The sequence below is a fragment of the Schistocerca piceifrons genome, chromosome 1 (genome assembly GCF_021461385.2).
Source record: "Schistocerca piceifrons isolate TAMUIC-IGC-003096 chromosome 1, iqSchPice1.1, whole genome shotgun sequence".
NCBI lineage: Eukaryota > Metazoa > Arthropoda > Insecta > Orthoptera > Acrididae > Schistocerca > Schistocerca piceifrons.
In genome coordinates, this window is record NC_060138.1 from 517,947,246 (window position 1) to 517,969,941 (window position 22,696).

At 40.9% G+C, this 22,696-nt stretch overlaps 1 protein-coding gene across 1 annotated transcript in view; it reads left to right on the plus strand.

Annotated features, from left to right (window-relative positions):
- LOC124744475 overlaps positions 1–22,696 on the plus strand; it is a 178,103-nt gene that overhangs the window by 43,280 nt on the left and 112,127 nt on the right. Inside the window, exon 5 of the mRNA XM_047248929.1 lies at positions 13,982–14,095. Within this exon, the coding sequence (XP_047104885.1) occupies positions 13,982–14,095 (114 nt within the window). The remainder of the gene's footprint in view (positions 1–13,981; positions 14,096–22,696) is intronic.

Sequence of the window (22,696 nt, forward strand, 5' to 3'; positions counted from 1 at the left end):
GTGAAGAACAGTGAGCCTTCCTCACAATATCCCAGAAACCATATTCCAAAAATATGTTCACACTACTCTGCATGTCGCTTTAGGACCATCAATCATGTCATCGCATCCTAACGGCTGTTCTTCGTGTGAACCATCCACTTGTGGACTAGGAAGCAGCAGAACGATGGCTGTGAACTGTATCTTCCACCACACACCGTGTAGTAGTATGAGGAGTATAAATGTAGATGTATACACTGGCACAGAATTGTAGACGATCGAATATTTCTGATGAAGGTTCAACCAGAGAATTAAGACTATCTTTACATTTACATAGAAATAATCTGTATAAAATGAAATGAAATCTGTAAAAGGCAGCACAAAAACAAATAAGTGCTCTGCACTTAAAAATAAGGAGAGAAAACTCCAGGCAGACGTATGACATTTGTCGAAAACACACTGAAACAAGTGCAACAATAACTGATATAATAAACCGCCCTCAAAAGAATAAACTAGCAGCGCTCCGCAACAAAAGAAACAATGAAATTTCACTTGATGGACAAATTATGAAAAAGAAATAGAAACAATTAAAAAATGATGAGTTATTATAATGGAAATCAGTGTACTCTAATCTTTGTCGCTCCTTGGCACAGATTGAAGGAAGATATGCAAAAAGTCTTAACTGAACTAACAAGGTTTAGAAATTCGGTGAGAATGTTTGCCAAGTCTAGTTTTTGTCTTCAAAATAGGTTAATGTCAAAAATACGTATGTAAAACGCACAGTGATTTGGCATATCTACAGCGTACATTCAAATCAAAATCATGTATCATAGCCCACTTAAAATACTCTAATTCACTGTGTAATGCATAGAAAGCATATCATTGCTAAAAATGTAAGTATGCTAGTGCATAAATCTCGGAGATGCACCTCTGATGCTGTTAACTATGTAAAAGTTAACTCTTTCTTATCAGGAATAAGAGTGGCTGCTTATTTACCCCACTACTATTTGCGATGGTGTTGCGAGTTGATTGGCAGGGCAGTAGATGAGTGCAGTGAAGCAAGATGGATGTTTGACGAAAAGTGGTAAAGGTCTAAAGACATTAATAGATTTATTCCGTGCATAAAATACAGCAGTCGTAATGTGGTCCTGTTGCAGTCAGCGTCCATAGACAACAACCGGCCCTGGAGTGTGAGGAGTGTATGGAGCATCGAGTCTCTTCGGCCGATTGACTCAAGCCATGTGATGCAATCGAATTGTGAGGTCTTGCACACAGGTTAAAGCAAAGCTGCAGAGAAAGAGACGAATAACGTTAAAGCTGAATACACAGGGTTATTAATAGGAGATTGCAGAAGACGACTTCACGAATCCCGCAAGTGGTACAGGAAATAGGCACTCATCTGTGGACATAACATCTCTCCGAATATTTAACTCATGTTACAAGGCACTCAATATGGGTACCGTTTGTAACGCGTCGAACATCAATATAGGCAGCACAGCACGTGAATATAGTTCACTGAAGTCACTCCTGCCGGAGACGGCACAACGGCAGCAGTCACCATTGATAATTTGTTCATTGTGGTGTCCGTCGGCAGGAGCGACCCTAATACATGACAATACGTAGCAGAGAATCTGCTTTCTTGTTCCAGCACGACTGTCCACAATGATGCACCCTGCATCTACTCAACGCGTGGAAGGAATCGAAAGTTGGACAGAGGCTCTATCCGCTGATATGAGCCTCTTCTCTGTATGTCTTGTAGTTTTCGTGCAGTCATCTTTTTAAACACCAGAGGTGCCTATGAATAACGTTTTATAATATTATCATTTATTGCCGTACTGAAGCCTAACGGTCATAGCTTGAGTCGAAGTGTACTTAGTCATTCCCAGCATCTTCAAACTGTACATCATCAAACTGTACATAAAGATGGAGTCAACCTTTCAGTGACAGTTTTAAAACTATTTGCTCAAACAAGCTAAGAATCATATGCAAACTACATCCCATGCTCTACGTACCCTTTACATGCCAACATAACTACTAATTTTCAGTAGATGCAGGAGAATTCCATCACAAGCTGGAAGAGCCATTGTTTGACTTCAAAATCTACTACAAAGGTCATTCGATTTTTCGTTAATAGAGCTATGAATATTTTTGGTTGGAAGTGAAGAATTCCTGTCATCTGTGCTCATTTTAGCCTTTCTGTCTACATACTTAGTGGCGAAAGGCTTCAGCAGAATACAGCAGCTCCAGTGAAAACGAATAAACAAAGTGAACATACATGGAAAGGAGTGCTGAGTGTCGAATGGACAAAGATGTAACCAGATATCGCGAAACTGACATTTACTTATTAGGTACAAGGGAGCGCTAATAACATAGATGAACTAGCGTGTACAATGGTTTGTCTATTATATCCTCCAGCAGCTGCTATATTATGACACTCAGTTTAGTTCATATTCAACATTCAACAGCAAAAAAAACTGTCGATAGTATATATATATATATATATATATATATATATATATATGAAGGAACCCCACCACCAAATAGGACTCCAGTCTTTTATTTCATACGATAATTTCGAAAGGTAACAAAGAAAGCTGGAGCTGTAGCTAAACTCGCAACAAAAAATAACACATAATCTGGAAACTATTCAAACAAATATCTTAACACAGGGAAGTTGTTTGCACTACTATATTATGCGTGACACTGCAGATTGATAAAGACTGGTCTACCAAACTGGTTAATATCTCAAACACTTGCATCTAAATCTCGATCTGGTGATTTCGTTGTTGCATCCCCTAAATCACTTCACCTAAACGCTGACGTGGTTGAATAAATAAGCTCACTACTTATTCCTTTTCCTAACCATCTCAAACTAAACTAGCGCTCCACCGACGACCACAAGGCGTAGCTTTTTAACGAGTTTGCGTTTCGCTGATCGACAGTATTCCTGGCATGGTCACTTTTTAAAATATTGTATACTTAGCTCAAGCTGTTACTGATGACGCTTCAGAGACTCAAAACAAAAAGCGTGACGGGGATTCCCTGCATCATTTAACGCCGCAACTTCTAGAGGAAACGAGGACATCAGACCATACAGAATTCTCATTGTCAAATGTTTCTGTTGTCGCCTTCAGTGCGAAGACTGGTATGACGTAGCTCTCCAGTCCACTCTGCGAATCCCTACGTCTCCCAATAACTACTGCAAGGTACACCCTTCCTGCTTACTGTAGTCATCTCTTGATCTGCCTCTTTGATTTTTACCCACCACACTATCCTCTAATACTAGATGTGTCAGAATGTGTCCTATCAACCGATCCCCTCTTTTAGTCACTTTGTAACTCAAATTTCTTGTCTTTCCAGTTCTATTCAATATCTCCTATTTAGTTATCTTCAGCATTCTTGAGTAGAATCACATTTCACAAGATACTATTCTCTTTCTGTCGAACCTGTGGCTGTCCACGTTTCACTTCGATACGTGGCTACACTTAACAGCTACATGTACATCTACATGGATAATCTGCAAATCACATTTAAGTGCCTAACAGAGGGTTCATCGAACCACCTTCACAGTTCTCTATTACTCCAATCCCGTATAGTGCACGGAAAGAACGAACACCTATATTTTTCCGTACGAGCTCTGATTTCCCTTATTTTATCATGGTGATCGTTTCTCCCTATGTAGGTCGGTGTCAAAAAAATATTTTCGCATTGGGAGGAGAAAGTTTATGATTGGAATTTCGTGAGAAGATCCCGCCACAACGAAACGCGCCTTTTCTTAGTAATGTCCATCCCAAATCCTGTGTCATTTCAGTGACACTCCCTCCCCTATTTCGCGATAATACAAAATGTGCTTCCTTTCTTTGATCTTTTACGGTGTACCCCGTCAACACTATCTCGTAAGGATCCCACACGGTGCAGCAGTATTCCAAAAGAGGACTGACAAGAGTAGTGTAGGCAGTCTCCTTAGTAGATCTGTTACATTTTCTAAGTGTCCTGCCAATAAAACGCAGACTGTGGTTAGCCTTACCCAAAACTTTTCTTGTGTGTTTCTCCCAATTTAAATCGATCGTTGTTTTAATTCCTACGTATTTAGTTGAATTTATGGTTGTAGGGTGTGAGGTCTGCCAGTTATGGAAAACACCGTTTTTTCAAGTTCCCAAACAAGTTCCACCACCACTGTGCCATCATCAGTAGGTTTCCGTTCTATTTAATCTGTAATGTAAACATTTTTACTAAATAATTACAAAATTATGTGGATATTTAGTTCAAATGTTCCCATTACAGATTAAATAAAATGGAAACCCACTGATTATGGCACAGTAGTGCTGAAACATGTTTGCGTGCTTGAATAAACGGTGTTTTGCATAACTGGCCGACCTCACATCCTAGAATTTTAACTGCAGACACGGGAAAAACAAGTAGCTGCAAATCCAAATGACGAATTTGTGGTCTTTAGATTTGAGCGATTTATCGTAAGACCGAAGTTTAACGAATACCTTTTAGCACTCATGTGGATGACATCACACTTTTCGTTATTTAGGGTCAATTGCCAATTTTCGCACCATTCGGATATCTTTCTTAAATTGTTTTGCAATTTATTTTGGTCTTCTGATGACTTTAGTAGTCCATAAATGACAGCGTCATCTGCAAACAATCTAAGAAGGCTGATCAGATTGTCTGAAGAATCGTTTATGTAGATAAGGAACAACAAAGGGTCTATAAAACTACCTTGGAGAACGCCAGAAATGACTTCTCTTTTACTTGATGACTTTCCGTCAATAGCTACGAAATGTTACCTCCCTGACAGCTGTATAGGATAGCGTCAAAAGCCTTCCGCAAATCCAGAAACACGGAATCAATTTGAAATACCTCGTCAAAAGCCCTCAACACTTTGTGCGAGTAAAGAGCTACTTGTGTTTCACAAGAACGATGTTTTCAAAATCCATATTGACTGTGTGTCAATAGGCCGTTTTCGTCGACGTAATTCATAATATTCGAACACAATATGTGTTCCAAAATCCTCCTGCATATCGAAGTTAATGATATGGACCTGTAATTTAGTGGATCGCTCGTATTACCTTTCTTGAATATTGGTGTGACCTGTGCAACTTTCCAGTCTTCGGGTACGGATCTTTCATCAAGTGAATGGTTGTATATGATTGTTAAGTATGGCGCTATTGTGTCAGCATACTCTGAAAGGAACCTAACTGGTATACAGTCTGGACCAGAAGACTTGGTTTTCTTAAGCAAATTAAGTTGCTTCACTACTCCGAGGATATTTACTTCTACGTTACTCACATTGCCAGCTGTTCTTGATTCGAATTCTGGAATATTTACATTGTCATCTTTCGTAAAGGCGTTTCGGAAGGCTGTGTTTAGTAACTCTGCTTTGACAGCACTGTCTTGGATAGTATCTCCATTGCTATCGCCCAGAGAAGGCATTGATTGTGTCTTGCCGCTAGGATACTTCTCACACGATCAGAATCTCTTTGGAGCTTCTGCCAGGTTTCGAGACAAAGCTTCGTTGTGAAATGCATCTCGCATTGAAATCTGCGCTGAATTTCGAGCTTCTGTAAAATACCGCCAATCCTGGGGATTTTGTGTGTTTAAATTTGGCATGTTTGTTTCGTTCTTTCTGCAACAATGTTCAGACCCGTTTTGTGGTCGAAGGAGGATCAGCTCCATCCTTAGTTAATTTATTTGGTACAGATCTCTCAATTACAGCCGATAGTATTTCCTAGAATTGAAGCCACGTCTGGTCTACACTTCTATTGGTAGGAGTGGATACTGTCTCCCAGCAAGGAGTCAAGTGAATTTTTATCAGCTTTTTTGAATAGGTATATTTTTCGCTTATTTTTCGAGGATTTGGGGATTACAATATTCATTCTCGCTACGACAACCCTGTGTTCACTAATCCCTATATCGGTTTTGATGCTCGTTATTAACTCGGATTATTTGTTGCTAAGATGTCAAGTGTGTTTTCACAACTGTTTACTATTCACACGGGCTCATGAACTAACTGCATGAAATAATTTCCGGAGAATGCGTTTAGCACAATTTCGAATGACATTTTATGTACCTCCAGAATTATACATGCATTTTTGCAAACATATCGAGGATAATTTAAAGTCACCACCGACTACAATCGTATGAGTCGGGTACGTGTTTGAAATGAAACTCTATTTTCCTTTGAATCTTTCAGCAGTTGCATCATCTGAATTGGAAGGTCGGTAAAAGGATTCAATTATTATTTTATTCCGGTTGCAAACAATGACCTCTGTCCTTAATAACTCACAGGAACTATGTACTCGAATTTTGCGACGACTAAACCACTTGTAACAGCAACAAACACGCCACTGCCAACTGTGTTTAGCCCAACCTTTCGGAACACCGTTAGGTTCTTCGCAAAAATTTTGGCTGAGCTTATCTCCAGCTTTAGCCAGCTTTCAGTGCCTATAACGAATTGAGCATCAATGATTCCTATTAGTGCTTGGAGCTCTGGTACTCTCCCCACACAGCTATGACAGTTTACCGATGGCTCCAGTATCTACGTTCTTCCTGTGTTTAGCCTTCACCCTTTGTGAATTTAGCCCTTTTTGTGCTTTCCCGAGATCCTCTAACCTAATAAACAACCCAGTCCACGTCACACAGCCCTGCTACCGGTGTAGCCGCCCCCTGAGTGTAGTGGACTTCTGACCTATTCTGCAGAACCCGAAACCCAACCACCCTATGCCGCAAGTCGTGGAATCTGCAGACAACACTGTCTTAGAACCGTCTGAGCCTCTGATTCAGACCCTCCACTTTGCTCTTTACAAGAAGTCCGCAATCGGTCCTGTCTACTAAGCTGCAAATGGTCAGCTCTACTTTCATCTCGCAAGCAAGACTGGCAGCCTTTACCACTTCTGTTAGCCACTTGAAACCAGAGAGAATCTCTCTTGTTACGAAGTGATGCACGTCACTGGTGCAAACAAGAGCTACCACCTGCAGTTGGATGCACCCTGTGCTCATCATGCCATCTGGGAGGATCCGTTCCACCTCTGGTGTGACTGCACCCAGTATGCAAACGAAGCGCACAGTGCCTCTCTTTCCCTACTTGGCAGCCATATCCATAATGGGCCCCGTAACACATCTAACATTGGAGCTTCCAACTACCAATAATACCAACCTCTGTAATTGTCCAGATCGTGCAGGCTGAGAGGTTTCCACTGAAACAGGACAGGCGACGGCATCTGGCTCAACGACAGGGGCAGCCACAGACAGCACTAGGAACCTGTTTGTAAGACTAAATGGAGAGGCCTTGCGTGGGCCACCTAGGAAGTCTTTCACCTCTTACTACGCCCCAGTCCACCTTCCACTAGTAGACAGCTAAGGGTCCAACCTCAGTGCGAGCAGTAACTGGGCTGGCCATTGGTGAGGACCGATTGGAGTACTCGGACGTGCAAGATATCTGTTGGACACCCACGGCAGTCCCAAAACAGTGGTGCCCATTCAGCCTTATGCTGTGTAACCGAAGCCATCACAACCTGGAGTGGAGATCGAAGTGTCACCAACTTGTCTGGGATCTGCACATAACTTTCACAGTTCCTATCCATACTAAAGACCGTGGAAAACTAAACCACCCACACAAACGGACTATTGGCTCATACTGCGGAATCCTACTGTAGACACTTACGAAAACGCAGGAGTTGTGCCCAATAAATTGGATTAATACGCAAAGTTTCAAAAACTTAACTACCGGAGCACTTAGGTGAAACTAAATAATTCGAACCTGATTAGGAACTTGTAATATGTCACAAAATCGGTTTAGTTTCCGTCGCAAACGAAACGCGAGAACTGTGGCTATTAGATATTACATTAACACGCAGAGACTCAATAAACTAAACTATTAAAGCACGCAGAAGATATTATAGAATTCACTCCTGGTTAGGAACTCATAAAAGTCACGAAATCGGTTACTGCGTCTGTCTCGGCTAGACAACTACGTTAAGAAAAGTCTTCCTAGATATGAAATCTACATTCGACGTTAACCAATTTATCTTTTTCAGAAACGCTTTTCTTGGCATTGCCAGTTTACATTTGATATCGTGTCTATTTCGGCCATTATCAGTTATTTTTAGTAGCAAAACTCATCTACTACTTTCAAAGTATCGTTTCTTAGTCTAATACTCTCAACATCATCTACTTTAATTCGATTACATTCCATTAGTCTTGTCATACTTTTGTTAATGCCCCTTTCAATACACTGTCAACTCCATTTAAGTGCTGTTCCAAGTCCTTTGCTATCTCTGACAGAATTAAAATATAACTCTAAAATCTCGAAGTTTTCAGTTCATTTCCCTGAACTTTAATTCCTTCTCCAAATTTTTCTTTGGTTTCCTTTGCTGCTTGCTCTGTGTACAGCTTCACAACCCGGTCTCACTCCCTCCTCCTCCCTGATATTTCGGTAATTTTCACACTCGTCAGCAAATTATTTATTTGGAAATGGAATTATTACATTATTTTTGAAGTCTGAGTGTATTTAGTCTGTCTTGTATATCTTGCACACCTGATGGGAGAGTTTCCTCAACATCGTCTACTCCCGGGCTTGTTTCGACTTAGGTGTCTCAGTGCTCTGTCAAATTCTTCTCGCAGTAGCTTAACCCCCACCTCATCTTCCTCTACGTCCTCTTCAGTTATCAAATGTCATGTACAATTCTATAATCCTAATTATTTGTGTTGTGTCTTACTCTTAACATATGCTATGTACTCCATTTAATTCACAAAATTGTTAATGGTTTAGTATCTTTCCTTGCCAGATTAAGACCCGCAACTTAAAAAAGAAAATTTGTTTAAAGGGAAACAATAGTCTCACACCAATTAAAATTATGTAGGGAATGGTTATTTGTGTAACTATGTACCACAAAAATTTGTGTGCAAAGCAAGAAGGTATGTACTTAATACTCCAGAATATTGTAAAACATTTTCGTGTAATACCGTTATGAGTTAGTTTAGTTGGAAGATGCATTTTTCAAGGCCGAAATTTTGGACTTTGAAAGCATTAAAAGTGTATGCCAGATGTCCAGAATTATATCTTATTATTAACAGAACATCAAGTTGTTTTCCTCATCATTTGTATATACTCTAGATATAACATAAAAAAATCTCGCATAATGTATAATAGGCGACAATGACTTTAATTTAAGAAGGTTGTCATCTGAACCTGTTGGTAAATTTGTTACAGATCTGTCTCGCTCTTGCAGTCAGCAATGAATATGTCCATATTCAGTCTTTTGTTCTTCAATATGGCAAATCTATGTTCCAGTTTATTTGTCGCTGCCGTGGTAAGTAAAATCTTCTGTTATGTTAGTCATAAAACAGTTAATATAAAGCATTTCTCCTCTCTCTTGTCATAGCACCTTTTAAAGTACTTACCGAAGTGGTTAATAGACTGCAATTGAAGGGAGAAGGCTAGCTCTGCCAACCCCTCGAACCGACTTATTTACGCCATAATGGAGAGACATTGCACTAAATATCTCCGAAATTAAACATTACATGGTAAATCCAAACAAAGGAACTCTAAACAGAAAAATAAAACCAGAGGAGCAAGTAAAGACAAAAACAATACAGAGATTTATGTATGAGTCTAGCCTGGAAGAACTTGCACAAGTTACCGCTTTGCTAACACAGCAGTGTTGTCACCGATGACATAATCATGAATAATCAAGTTACCTAGTTATGATTGTAGCTGAATGTGAATATAAAGTGTAAAGCTTACTGATTATAGACTTGAAATGATTTTGTTTCAGAACGTGCACTGTGTTCGAATACTCATGACGTAACGAAAGCGATCAAGCATGGAAGTCAGCTACATACCTCGGTAATATTAAAACGGGGCTTCGTTGTTGCCTACTTCAAGCGAAATACTCGCCCGAACGACAACACCTGCAGCAAACTGTGAGCAGACAATTGCCTTTGCTACTGGTCGTCTTGTTTTCTGATAAATCGGATACAACAGAGAGCATATCGAACCACATTTCAATAGTGGAATGATACAAGATGTTCGCAGCTGAGGGATATTGGCATTTGCAGTTCATATGTCTAAGAGCATAGATGAAAATGCCTTAACATTCGTATTTGCTCGAAAATGGAAATGAAAGTGGTTGCATTTCATAACGTTAAATAACAAACAAATGGGCAATCCTGACTATATGGACAAATTACAGAAAGAGAACGGATGAAAAGAATAAGTGGGGAACTAAATAGACAGTGAGATTACAGAAACCAAGAAAAATACTGACATATCTAATATCGCATAAAACACTGCAGCATACAAATTGAACAACAGAAATTACTAGTTAATGGCAGTTTGGTACAATGTAGACACCTTCTTATAGCAAATGTTGTCATATCCAGGTTGTTGTTGTTGTGGTCTTTAGTCCTGAGACTGGTTTGATGCAGCTCTCCATGCTACTCTATCCTGTGCAAGCTTCTTCATCTCCCAGTACCTACTGCAGCCTACATACTTCTGAATCTGCTTAGTGTATTCATCGCTTGGTCTCCCTCTACGATTTCTACCCTCCACGCTGCCCTCCAGTGCTAAATTGGTGATCCCTTGATGCCTCAGCACATGTCCTACCCACCGATCCCTTCTTCTAGTCAAGTTGTGCCACAAGCTTCTCTTCTCGTCAATTCTATTCAATACCTGCTCATTAGTTATGTGATCTACCCATCCAATCTTCAGCATTCTTCTGTAGCACCACATTTCGAAAGCTTCTATTCTCTTCTTGTCTAAACTATTTATCGTCCACGTTTCACTTCCATACATGGCTACACTCCATACGAATACTTTCAGAAACGACTTCCTGACATTTAAATCTATACTCGATGTTAACAAATATCTCTTCTTCAGAAACGCTTTCCTTACCATTGTCAGTCTACATTTTATATCCTCTCTACTTCGACCATCATCTGTTATTTTGCTCCCCAAATAGCAAAACTCCTTTACTACTTTAAGTGCCTCATTTCCTCATCTAATTCCCTCAGCATCACCCGACTTAATTCGACTACACTCCATTATCCTCGTTTTGCTTTTGTTGATGTTCATCTTGTACCCTCCTTTCAAGACACTGTCCATTCCGTTCAACTGCTCTTTCAAGTCCTTTGGTGTCTCTGACAGAATTACAATGTCATCGGCGAACCTCAAAGTTTTTATTTCTTCTCCTTGGATTTTAATACCTACTCCGAACTTTTCTTTTGTTTCCTCTATTGCTTGCTCAATATACAGATTGAATATCATCGGGGATAGCCTACAACCCTGTCTCACTACCTTCCCAACCACTGCATCCCTTTCATACCCTTCGACTCGTATGACTGCCATCTGCTTACTGTACAAATTGTAAATAGCCTTTCGCTCCCTGTATTTTACCCCTGCTACCTTCAGAATGTGAAAGAGAGTATTCCAATCAACATTGTCAAAAGCTTTCTCTAAGTCTACAAATGCTAGAAACGTAGGTTTGCATTTCATTAGTCTTTCTTCTAAGATAAGTCATAGGGTCAGTAGTGCCTCAGGTGTTCCAAATTTCTTCGGAATCCAAATTGATCTTCCCCGAGGTCGGCTTCTATCAGTTTTTCCATTCGTCTGTAAAGAATTCGTGTTATTCTTTTTGCAGCTGTGACTTATTAAACGGATTGTTCGATAATTTTGACGTCTGTCAACACCTGCTTTCTTTGGGATTGGAATTATTATACTCTTCTTGAAGTCTGAGGGAATTTCGGCTGTCTCATACATCTTGCCCAACAGATGGTAGAGTTTTGTCAGGACTGGCTCTCCCAGAACCGTCAATAGTTCTAATGGAATGTTGTCTACTCCGGAGGCCTTGTTTCGACTCATTTCAGTGGTCTGTCAAACTCTTCACGCAACATCATATCTCCCATTTCATTTTCATCTACATCCTCTTCCATTTCCATAACATTGTCCTCAAGTACATCGCCCTTGTATAGACTCTCTATATACTCCTTCCACTTTTCTGCTTTCCCTTCTTTGCTTAGAACTGCCTTTTCATCAACACTCTTGATATTCGTGCAAGTGGTTCTCCTTTCTCCAAAGGTCTCTCTAATTTTCCTGTGGGCAGTATCTATTTTACCCCTTGTGAGATAAACCTCTACATCCTTACATTTGTCCTCTAGCCTTCCCTGCTTAGCTATTTTGCACTTCCTGTCGTACTCATTTTTGAGACGTTTGTATTCTTTTCTGCCTGCTTCATTTACTGCATTTTTATATCTTCTCCTTTCATCAATTAAATTCAATATTTCTTCTGTTACCCAAGGGTTTCTACTAGCCCTCGTTTTTTTACCTATTTGATCCTCTGCTTCCTTCACTATTTCATCCCTCAAAGCTACCCACTCTTCTTCTACTGTATTTATTTCCCCATTTCCTGTCAATTGTTCCCTTATGCTCTCCCTGAAACTCTGTACAACCTCTGGTTCTTTCATTTTATCCAGGTACCATCTCCTTAAATTCCCACCTTTTTGCAGTTTCTTCAGTTTTAATCTACAGTTCATAAACAATAGATTGTGGTCAGAGTCCACATCTGCCCCTGGAAATGTCTTGCAATTTAAAACCTGGTTCCTAAATCTCTGTCTTACCATTATATAATCTATCTGATACCCTTTAGTATCTCCAGGGTTCTTCCATGTATACAACTTTCTTTCATGATTCTTGAACCAAGTGTTAGCTATGATTAAGTTATGCTCTGCGCAAAATTCTACCAGTCGGCTTCCTCTTTCGTTTCTTAGCCCCAATCCATATTCACCTACTATGTTTCCTTCTCTCCCTTTTCCTACTCTCATTTTCCAGTCCCCCATGACTATTAAATTTTCGTCTCCCTTCACAACCTGAATAATTTCTTTTCTCTCATCATAGATTTCATCAATTTCTTCGTCATCTGCAGAGCTAGTTGGCATATAATCTTGTACTACTGTAGTAGGCGTGGGCTTTGTGTCTATCTTGGCTACAATAATGCGTTCACTTTGCTGTTTGTGGTAGCTTACCCGAACTCCTATTTTCTTATTCATTATTAAACCTACTCCTGCATTACCCCTATTTGATTAGTTATTTATAACCCCGTATTCACCTGACCAAAAGTCTTGCTCCTCCTGCCACCGAACTTCACTAATTCGCGTCCTCTTGAGTAGTCCCCGCCCGGAGATCCGAATCGGGGACTATTTTACCTCCGGAATATTTTACCCAAGAGGAAGCCATCATCATTTAATCATACAGTAAGGCTGCATGTCCTCGGGAAAAATTACGGCTGTATTTTCCCGTTGCTTTCAGCCGTTCGCAGTACCAGAACAACAAGGCCAGGTACAAAGTAGTAAATTGCTCCACATTTCGTAATAACGTTTGGTGGTGTTTCCGATCGTCTTTACCTCCATATTATGGCAAATTGTATCGTGTTTCAGAAAGCAGCAACAGTTGCTTGGCTGAAGAAATGTTTCGTTCGGCTCATTAAATAACGCAGTCTGATGGTAAAAATGTAAATGTCGTGTGACTACGGCCTCCCGTCGGGTAGACAAGTCTTTCTATTTGACGCCATTTCGGCAACTTGCGTATCGATGGGGATCAAATGGTAATGATTCGGACTACGCAACACCCAGTCCCTGAGCGGAGAAAATCTCCGACCCAGCCGGGAATCGAACCCGGGCCCTTTGGGTTGAAATTCTGTCGCGCTGACAACTTCTTTTTTTTTTTTAATCTGATTTTGTTCGCTTTTGTTCGTTGAATCTGCTCGGGGCGGACGCCGTAAGACATCCCTTTAATTTCGTTGTTAATCGATTAACTCAATTTTTTTTTATTACAGAGGGCAGCTAACTCTCTGACCGAACACTCTGAGTTCATGGTTCTCCTACGGAAATGAACCTACTTTAAATCGCATAATCCTTTTTCTGCTAAGGTAAACTATAGTAAATCCTTTCAGTCTTTGTTGAAATGTATGTTCTCATACTGTTAATATTTTTCTTCCTATAGCTGGTGCAGAGAGATGGAAATGTAGGAAAGGCGCTGAATGCCCTTTTCTCGATACCTGCTCTCCTGTATGAAACTAGGATGTACTGCATTTATGGGCACATCATGACCGACCAGGTAAGTGACTAAGTACACGCAGAATAACATCTTGTGATTTACCGCTACTGAGTGAACGAGTCTGAGCTCCTCTACGATCAGCACAATGTGCGGAGGTACGGGGCAGATCGGTGACTTACTATCCTTATTGTTTCTCAGTTACGAGGGGCATTCAATAAGTAATGAAACACATTTTTTTCTCTGCCTGGTTCTGTTGCAAAAATAACTCATTTGTTGTGGGACATCGTGGAAAATATCCGCCTCAGCCCCTATAGTTTCTATGAAGTACTGATTAGTGGCTGCGTTATCGTAGCCGTCACTATGGCTTCTGTAACGGAGGTGCATTCCCAGCAGGGAGCTGTAATTGAGTTTCTTTTGGCGGAAAATCAGAACATCGTACATATTTATAGGCGCTTGCAGAATATCGAAGGAGACTTTGCTGGGCGACGTGTCTATCATAATTGGAACAATGTCATGCAGACCTGCCCGATATCCCGTGCGCTGGCCGGTCCCACATATTGTGACTCTTGTAATGAAACGACTTCAGCGTATTCACAACAGAAATACAAACACACTCCTCATTCTCCATGACAAGGCAAGGCCTCACACAGCTCTGTGCATCCTAGAGGAGCTCACCAAATTTCACTGGACTGTTCCCCCTCATCCACCCTACACCCCGAATGTCGCGCCTTCCGGCTACCATCGGTACTGCACAATGAAGGATGCACTTCGTGGGAAGCAGTTCAGGGCTGATGGGACGGTTGTTGACACAGCAAGACATCGACCAGTGGAGTGGTACCACGCGGGCATACACGCCCTTCCAGTAATGTGACGTAAAACATCGTAATGAATGGAGATTACGCTGAAAAAATAGGATTTTATAGCCATAAGAGTGGGGAATAAAAAAGTGTACTGGAATCCTGTATAAAACGAATCAACTTTCAGAAAAAAATATATGTTTTGAATTCTTTATTGAACGTCCCTCCTATTTAGTTGTCTACATTTTTCGGCTGTATCCCATCGAACTGATGCTGTTCACTGAGCATATTTATTTTACAGTGTATTTATGATTACTTTAAAATTACTGACATCTCAACTGTTGGCTGCTTCTGCCTTCTTTGTTGAATTATTTCTCAAACCTGCGGTGGGAAGACATGGAATATTATGTTGGATGATAACTACAGTGAATCAGAATATTCACTACAGAAGTATGTTCATTATATCCTAAGATTACATAACAGCGAAGATAAAGCCTTTTGTATATTGTACTTGCTGGCCGTTGTGGCCGAGCGGTTCTAGGCGCTTCAGTGCGGAACCGTGCCACTGATACTGCCGCAGGTTCGAATCCTACCTCGGGCATGAATGTGTGTGATGTCCTTAGGTTAGTTAGGTTTAAGTAGTTCTAAGTTCTAGGGGACTGATGACCTCAGATGTTAAGTCCCATATTGCTCAGAGCCATTTGACCCATTTTTATATTGTTCTTACTAGTTCCACACGTTCAACGTAGTGTCTTCCCTCAGAGTATTCCCGTCATTATGATAATAGTAGAGTGCTAGGAAATGTAAAATTTCTTCCCTACTTGCCTGCCTCATGGTTGGCACGCACAAAAAACGAAAATTCACATTATCTTCAAGAAACAAATTTAACTAGAAAAATGAAGCAGAGGCTAAAACGTCCGTAAACTGTAAAAATGACAGTTACAGTTGATTTTCTGTTATGAAGAAGAATTTAGCTTCAAAATGGCGATCCACAAGCCAAAATCAGAATGGACGTCTCACCCTTACCAGAAAATCTTCTGAATACTACTCGGCACTATACTGCATCCGAAGGAAAACGCAGAGCGACACTGTCTCTCCCTCCAAATATTGCGAGACTGGCCACTACGTTTTTCTTTCTTTTTATGTTTTATGACTGAGATCCTGTCCATAGATGAGTCCGGTTGTTTTCAGCCAAGAAGCAGAGAAATTGCCAATTGAGAATACCTGGGAGGTGATTACAATCTATCTAGCTTGTGCTTTACGCTCAGGACTAAACTTCTGCAAGGTACGATCGGAACCTAGAGATGGGAAATATTTGTATATAGTTTATGTGTAAATACAGTTCAGAGTAAAATATGAAGAACTAGTCAATGTTTATGGGTATTTCTTAGTATGTTCAAGGGAGTAGATTCAGTTCCTTTCCCGACTTGTGCTTCAGTCTGTCTCACCTGTATGATACTGCACCACCATTGAGCTCCGTAAGCAATTTCTTAGATGTGTGCATCAAAAGATGCAATTGCCAGCTCCTTCGCTTGTATTACGCCACAGTTCCGAAGTCCACAAATCAATTTATGCCGAATAGGAACTGTCTCTGCTACTTCTGATCACACTCAGATTCCACCAAGCGATTGAAAAACCCTATAAACTCAGTTTTAAATTTCCTTCAGTTATTCCTTGTAATGTGACAACTATTTCTACATTAACGTCACATTCCCGTCGAGATGAAAAATAAATACGCACTGTAGACTACAAGAAAGGACAGAATAATTTTAAAAACCTTGTATTGCAACATAAGTTCCAGAGTGTCATTTTTGCACATATTCAGACTGGCGCAGATCGTCACAATTGTTACTATACGCTGCATTGGAGGGTGGGCGTTGTACCCTAGTTCTTTTCTGGTATTAAATATGGGTAGATTTTTGCAAAGGGAAACGTGCAATTTACAATACTCTCTAAAATAACCATAAGGGACAAATTTTGCACCAAGGGCGTGTTCCTCTTATGGAATTGTGGGTAACAGCAAAGTTTCACATTTGTGTTTATTTTTGCAGCACCTGTAAGAGTTGTACAAAAAATATTCAAAGAAAGAGGAGGCTCTATGTCAAGGACTCTTTTTTGTAGGTGCCATTTGAATGTACCATACTAGACCTCTTAACGAACTCGGCTGGTTCGTGGAAGTTCACGGCACGAAGTCCTCTGTTCGAATGCGAAGAGAAGTTAGCAAGTAAAGGGACTTCTGCAATTTCTCGCCGTAGGGCTTAGTAAAAATGCTGGTAGCCATGGCTGAACTACTGTCTTCTGTAACAAAAAAATGGTTCAAATGGGTCTGAGCACTATGGGACTTAACTGGCGAGGTCATCAGTCCCCTAGGACTTAGAACTACTTAAACCTAACTAAGACATCACACACATCCATGTCCGAAGCAGGATTCGAACCTGCGACCGTTGTGGTCGCGCAGTTCCAGACTGTAGCGCCTACAACCGCTCGGCCACCCAGGCCGGCTTCTTGTGTAACAATTCTATACAACTTGTCACACTTAGTCCCGCGTTAGTTGTCGTACTGTAGCAGACCGTGAAACATGGCAGTTCCATTGTCACTCTGCACCAAGGAGGAAATGAGGGCAGTGATTAGCTTTTTGTTTGCGGAAGGTGTTACACCTGTGGGAGTTATTCGTCGAATGCAAGCGCAGAATGGTGTCTGCTGTTTATCGCGAAGCAAGATCTGCAAATGGACAGAGCGCTTCAAACAGAAAAGAAGTTATCTGTGTGACGAGGAAACATTGGGCAGGCCAGTTTACGTCAACAACTGACAACAATTTGGAAGTTGTTGACGGTATAGTGATGGAAACAAGAAGAATCACAATTAACGTATACTTTGTACGTCGTTCTTGAGTTTCTCCCGGCGTATTTGATAATCAAAATATCCACGGGTGTACTGCCAGTCTACAGTGTCCAACGGGCACAGAGTAAACGGCATATTACTATAAACAAAACTAGGTCTACTCTGCGTCTTCGGGTCGATCCCACAGTGCCAGGTCTTGTAGGCGATGACATCTCGGTCGGCAAAAGATTCTACTCCAGGTATCGATGCATCCTCACAGCGAACAATTGCGAGTGTAAACCACCCACTGCCAGCTGCTCCAGTAGCGACATCCAGTGAAAAATTAACTCGATACCCACGGAAAAAATTGGTCCATTAAGAATGACTGATTGTGCAGTGCCATTCGCTCCAAGTTTATTTTCGATACTGATTATGTGTTTATAAACTGGCATGCGGTGGCAACGATGACGATACACACGTCGACGAGGCATAGTGCTTCAGTGCTCTTGCAGATAGACCTAGTTTTGTTTATAGTAATATGCCGTTTACTCTGCATACCCGATCGTGTAGAAAAGTTTCTAATGATGAGTAAATTCATGTATGGATGAAAGGACTTGGTGTACTTGCTGAGAATGTAGCTGTAACTGGTGATATTACTTTGTATTATAATTATTAATAAAGTGTTTTCCTTGACTCCTGTAACCGGGGGCGACAGCCGAGAACCGCTAGACGTACATCTGGTAATCGGGGGCTCAAGGAATACACCAAGTCCTTTCATCCATACACGAATTTTGTCATCATTAGAAACTTTGCTATATGATCGGGTATACAGAGTAAACGGCATATTACTATAAATAAAACTAGGTCTACTCTGCGTCTTCCCGGCTGGCTCGGCGCTAGGCTGGCGCACCAGCAGATGCGCGCTCGTAGTACAGCTAGAGCGCGCGTACGCTATAATTCTCTCCCACTGGTGCGCGCAGAGTCTAAGTCCGTTATCAGCTCGCTCAGCGTATTCCATATTAAACCACAGGCAAAAATTATCGTAACGTGTGAGCAAGGGGGATACCAAAACAATGGCCAGTTCAGCATAGTGTGCAAAGAATGGCCAACTCTCGTAAAAAAATGGCTCTAAGCACTATGGGACTTGACATCAGAGGTCATCATTCCCCTAGACTTAGAACTACCTAAACCTAGCTAAACTAAGGACATTACACACATCCACGCCCCAGGCCGGATTAGAACCTGTGACCGTAGCAGCAGCGTGGTTTCGAACTGAAGCGCCAAGAACCTCTCGGGCACAGCGGCCGGCTCTCTCGTAAACATATGGCTCATTATCATCGCGAAGGAGATGTATTTTTACAGCAAATCGTTGCTGTAGACGAAACGTGGGTGTGTATTCACGAACCTGGAAGTAAGGATGCGAGAACGGTTTGGAAACACCTATCGTAACCAGAAGTTAAGAAATTTAAACGTCAATCATCAGCTGGTAAGATTATACTAACGCTATTCTGGACATGGAAGGTGTAGTAGCCGCTCATTTCACCCCAAGAGGTGAAACTGTGAACAGTGAGAACTACTGTCATTCGTTGCGAACTACATAAAACCTGCAATCAGGTCCATACGTCGCGTGAAAATTTGGGAAGGTGTCGTATTCTGCCTCGAAACAACTCTCGGCCACAGTCTGCCAATCGGACGGCCGGAACAATAAAGGAGTTGGGATTCGAATCGCTGGAACTCGCATCACATAGTGCAGACGTGGCTCCAAGCGATTTCCATATGTTCGGACAATTGAAGGAAGCGCTCAGGGGAAGAAGATTTGCAAGCGATGCAACAGTCATTGATGCGATGTAAAATTGGTTACAGGTTCAACAAAAAACTTTCTTCGTGAATGTATGTCCGAAAGAACAGATGCCATTGGTGATCTTGCAGTTCTTGAAGAACGAAATTACAATGAAATCTAGACCATTAGCTGCTTACAGGCGTTGATAAATATAATCGGGGTTAGTTGAAAATGTGCGTCACAACCGGGACTCGGACTCGTAATTTCCTGCTTACATGGCAGACGCTCTATCTGACTGAGCCACCGAGGACACAGAGGATACAGTGAATGCAAGGACTTATCTCTTGCACTCTCCCCGCGATAACCACATTTCCAACTTACTGTCTGCACACTACATTTGTAGTGCCCTGCCCACCGTACTCATTACTCGTGCTGTCAGTCTACTGGTTCCCGTAAGAGTTTGAGCAATGTGAGTTCATCAGCACACATTTTCAACTGGCCCCGATGATATTTATCAACGCCTATAAGCAGCTAATGGTCTGGATTTTATTGTAATTTCATTCTTCAAGAGCTGCAAGATCACCAATGGTATCTGTTCTTTCGGACATGTCCCATAAAACAGATACCATCTTTATATAGGTAAGGCTTACCGGCCAATGATCTTCTTCACTGCGGATGCACTCAAATTATTCAAACTCTTGCGGGAATCGGTAGATTGACTGCTGCGAGTAATGAGTATAGTGGACAGGGGCACTACAAATGTAATTTATGGGCAGTAAGTTGGAAATGTGGATCCCACGGGGAGCGTGCCAGAGATAGGTCCGTGCAGTCGCGCTACTCCCTGTATCCTCGACGGCTCTTTCGGATAGAGCGTCTACAAATAGGCAGAAGACCCCGGGTCCGAGTCCCAGTCGGAGCACACATTTTCAACTGTACCCGATGATATTTAGCAACGCCTGTAAGCAGCTAACGGTCCCGAGTTCATTGTAATTTCCAAAACTTTTTTTCCGGTGGAATTAAAAACTTGTGAAACGTTGGACAAAGTACGTTGAAGTACAGAGAGCTTATGTGGAAAAGTAATGTATGTTTCAGTTTTCTATTATTGGGGTAAATAGTCCTTTTATCAGAAATTCAGTTACTCTTTCATTTCCCTTAATATATCTGTAATTAGAACAAGGAAACTCATTTACGTAATAAAATGCAAACGCCTGTATGAGAAACTGTAGTTATCAGTAACAGAGTTTTTACATAGTTACAATTATCCGTGGATGCAGGAACAATACAAACAAAATCTTCTGACTAGGTTTCATGAAACATGAGCAGTAGCCAGAGAAAGCGTTGTGGAACCGAAGTCCAACATTTTGAGTCTTTCTCTTTCTTATTTATCTTTTTTTGTTTTAAGAATGATTGCAGAACATTCGATGTCATTCTATTTACATTTACAAATGTTTATATGAGAAACTGTAGTCGGTACTATCGGATACAGCACAGGGTTTCTCCGCAATCGGCTGGTGTGTGACAAGTCTTTCCAGTATCCGTATTCGATTTAGGATACATGAAACATTCATTTTTTTCAGCTTTACAATAGTAATAAGAAAATAGTGGAAATTTGTGGCTTTCAAAATTAATAAAGGTGTAAGAGAAGAGTGCGCATGTTCACTTTAATTATTCACCCTATCTGAGGAAGAAAATGTAGTGAATACGAATAGCAAGACATTAACAATGAGGGCTAAAGCGTACATTGCGTAAATTTCGGAGCCTATGTCGTAATTCTAACAAACTCCCCTTCGGATATAACTAGCACGTTCAAGATAACTTTCCAATTCCTCGAAAACCAGAAATAAACCTGAAGTTAGAAAGAATAAATTCCTCATAATATCAAAAAACACTAATGACCCTAGTGCGTACAAAGTTTAAGTACCTCCTGAGCCGTCAGCTGTCACCGAGAGGTTCTAGGCGCTTCAGTCCGGAACCGCGCTGCTGCTACGGTCGCAGGTTCTAATCCTGCCTCGGGCAAGGATGTGTGCCATGTCCTTATGTTAGTTAGGTTCAAGTAGTTCTATGTCTAGGGGACTGATGACCTCAGATGTTAAGTCCCATAGTGCTTAGAGCCATTTGAACCATTTGTACCTCCTGAATTAACAAGTAAAACGGATCTGCTGTGCAGGTAACGTCATTATAGAAGACAACAGATACTTTCAAGCAGCCAAAAAGATAAGTGTGCAGGTAACGTCATTATAGAAGACAACAGATACTTTCAAGCAGCCAAAAAGATAAGTGTTTTTGCCAGTAAAGCACCAGGAAGGAGAAAAACCCAGTAATAAATGACCTGTACAAACAGAAATTGATACATTGTTTCTTGATAGTTATACGCAACGAAAAGTTGTATGCTAGAGAATAATTCTCAATGGCAATGTTGTGAAGGTAACTTCTGGAGACATGAAAGAAGTAACATTACAGTAATGGAAGAAAACATTAAAAAGAAATATCTATATGAGAAGATGTGGAAGGAAAACTTTATGTGGTCACTCTTAGTTAATTAGAAAATGTAAGAGAGGGAAGTTAACAAATTTCAAGGAGAAAAGCGACACCCATACAACTTTCCTTGGTGATCTCCAGAGTATCACGGCCTCATTTACATCAGCATATACATCTGCTCTCTGCAAACCACCGTATGGCGTGTGGTTGGGGGTACTTTGTGTGCCACTGTTACTTAGTGATGAGACAACCGGCTACTTTTAATGAAGGACTGGTCAGTAGTGAGCCGGTTTCTTCAGTCGGATGAAACAGCGAATGAAACTAGTCTCTGCAACTACGACAACTATGTGACTGTTTTTTCCCTCACTTTCCTAGTTTCAGTCATTAAATTTTATGTCAGACAAGCGAATGAGAAATATCTCTAACAGTTACATCAGTTGTATAAGTTTTTCCACCCAGTCTCCGGCTTTGAGTGATTTCACTTAAGTAATTCTTTAGCCTTTTCGGTTATGTATGAACCATGACTAGGGTTCCCAGCATTTCTAGATAGAAATAACGTATCCCATACCAAGGAGAGGCAAATAAAATCGTGTTTGGAAAAACGAAGTACTTTCAAAATTTATGTAATTACTTGCTTCCATCGAATTTTTCGTACTTGGCATTAAAAATCTTCTGTATTTATTATATATTATATTACGTATTTCTTAATTATTTCTCACGTGTTTGTGTAAGGTGTGTCTATAGAGGTTTAGTCCATTAAAATCTCGGTAATGGCGTAAATGAAAC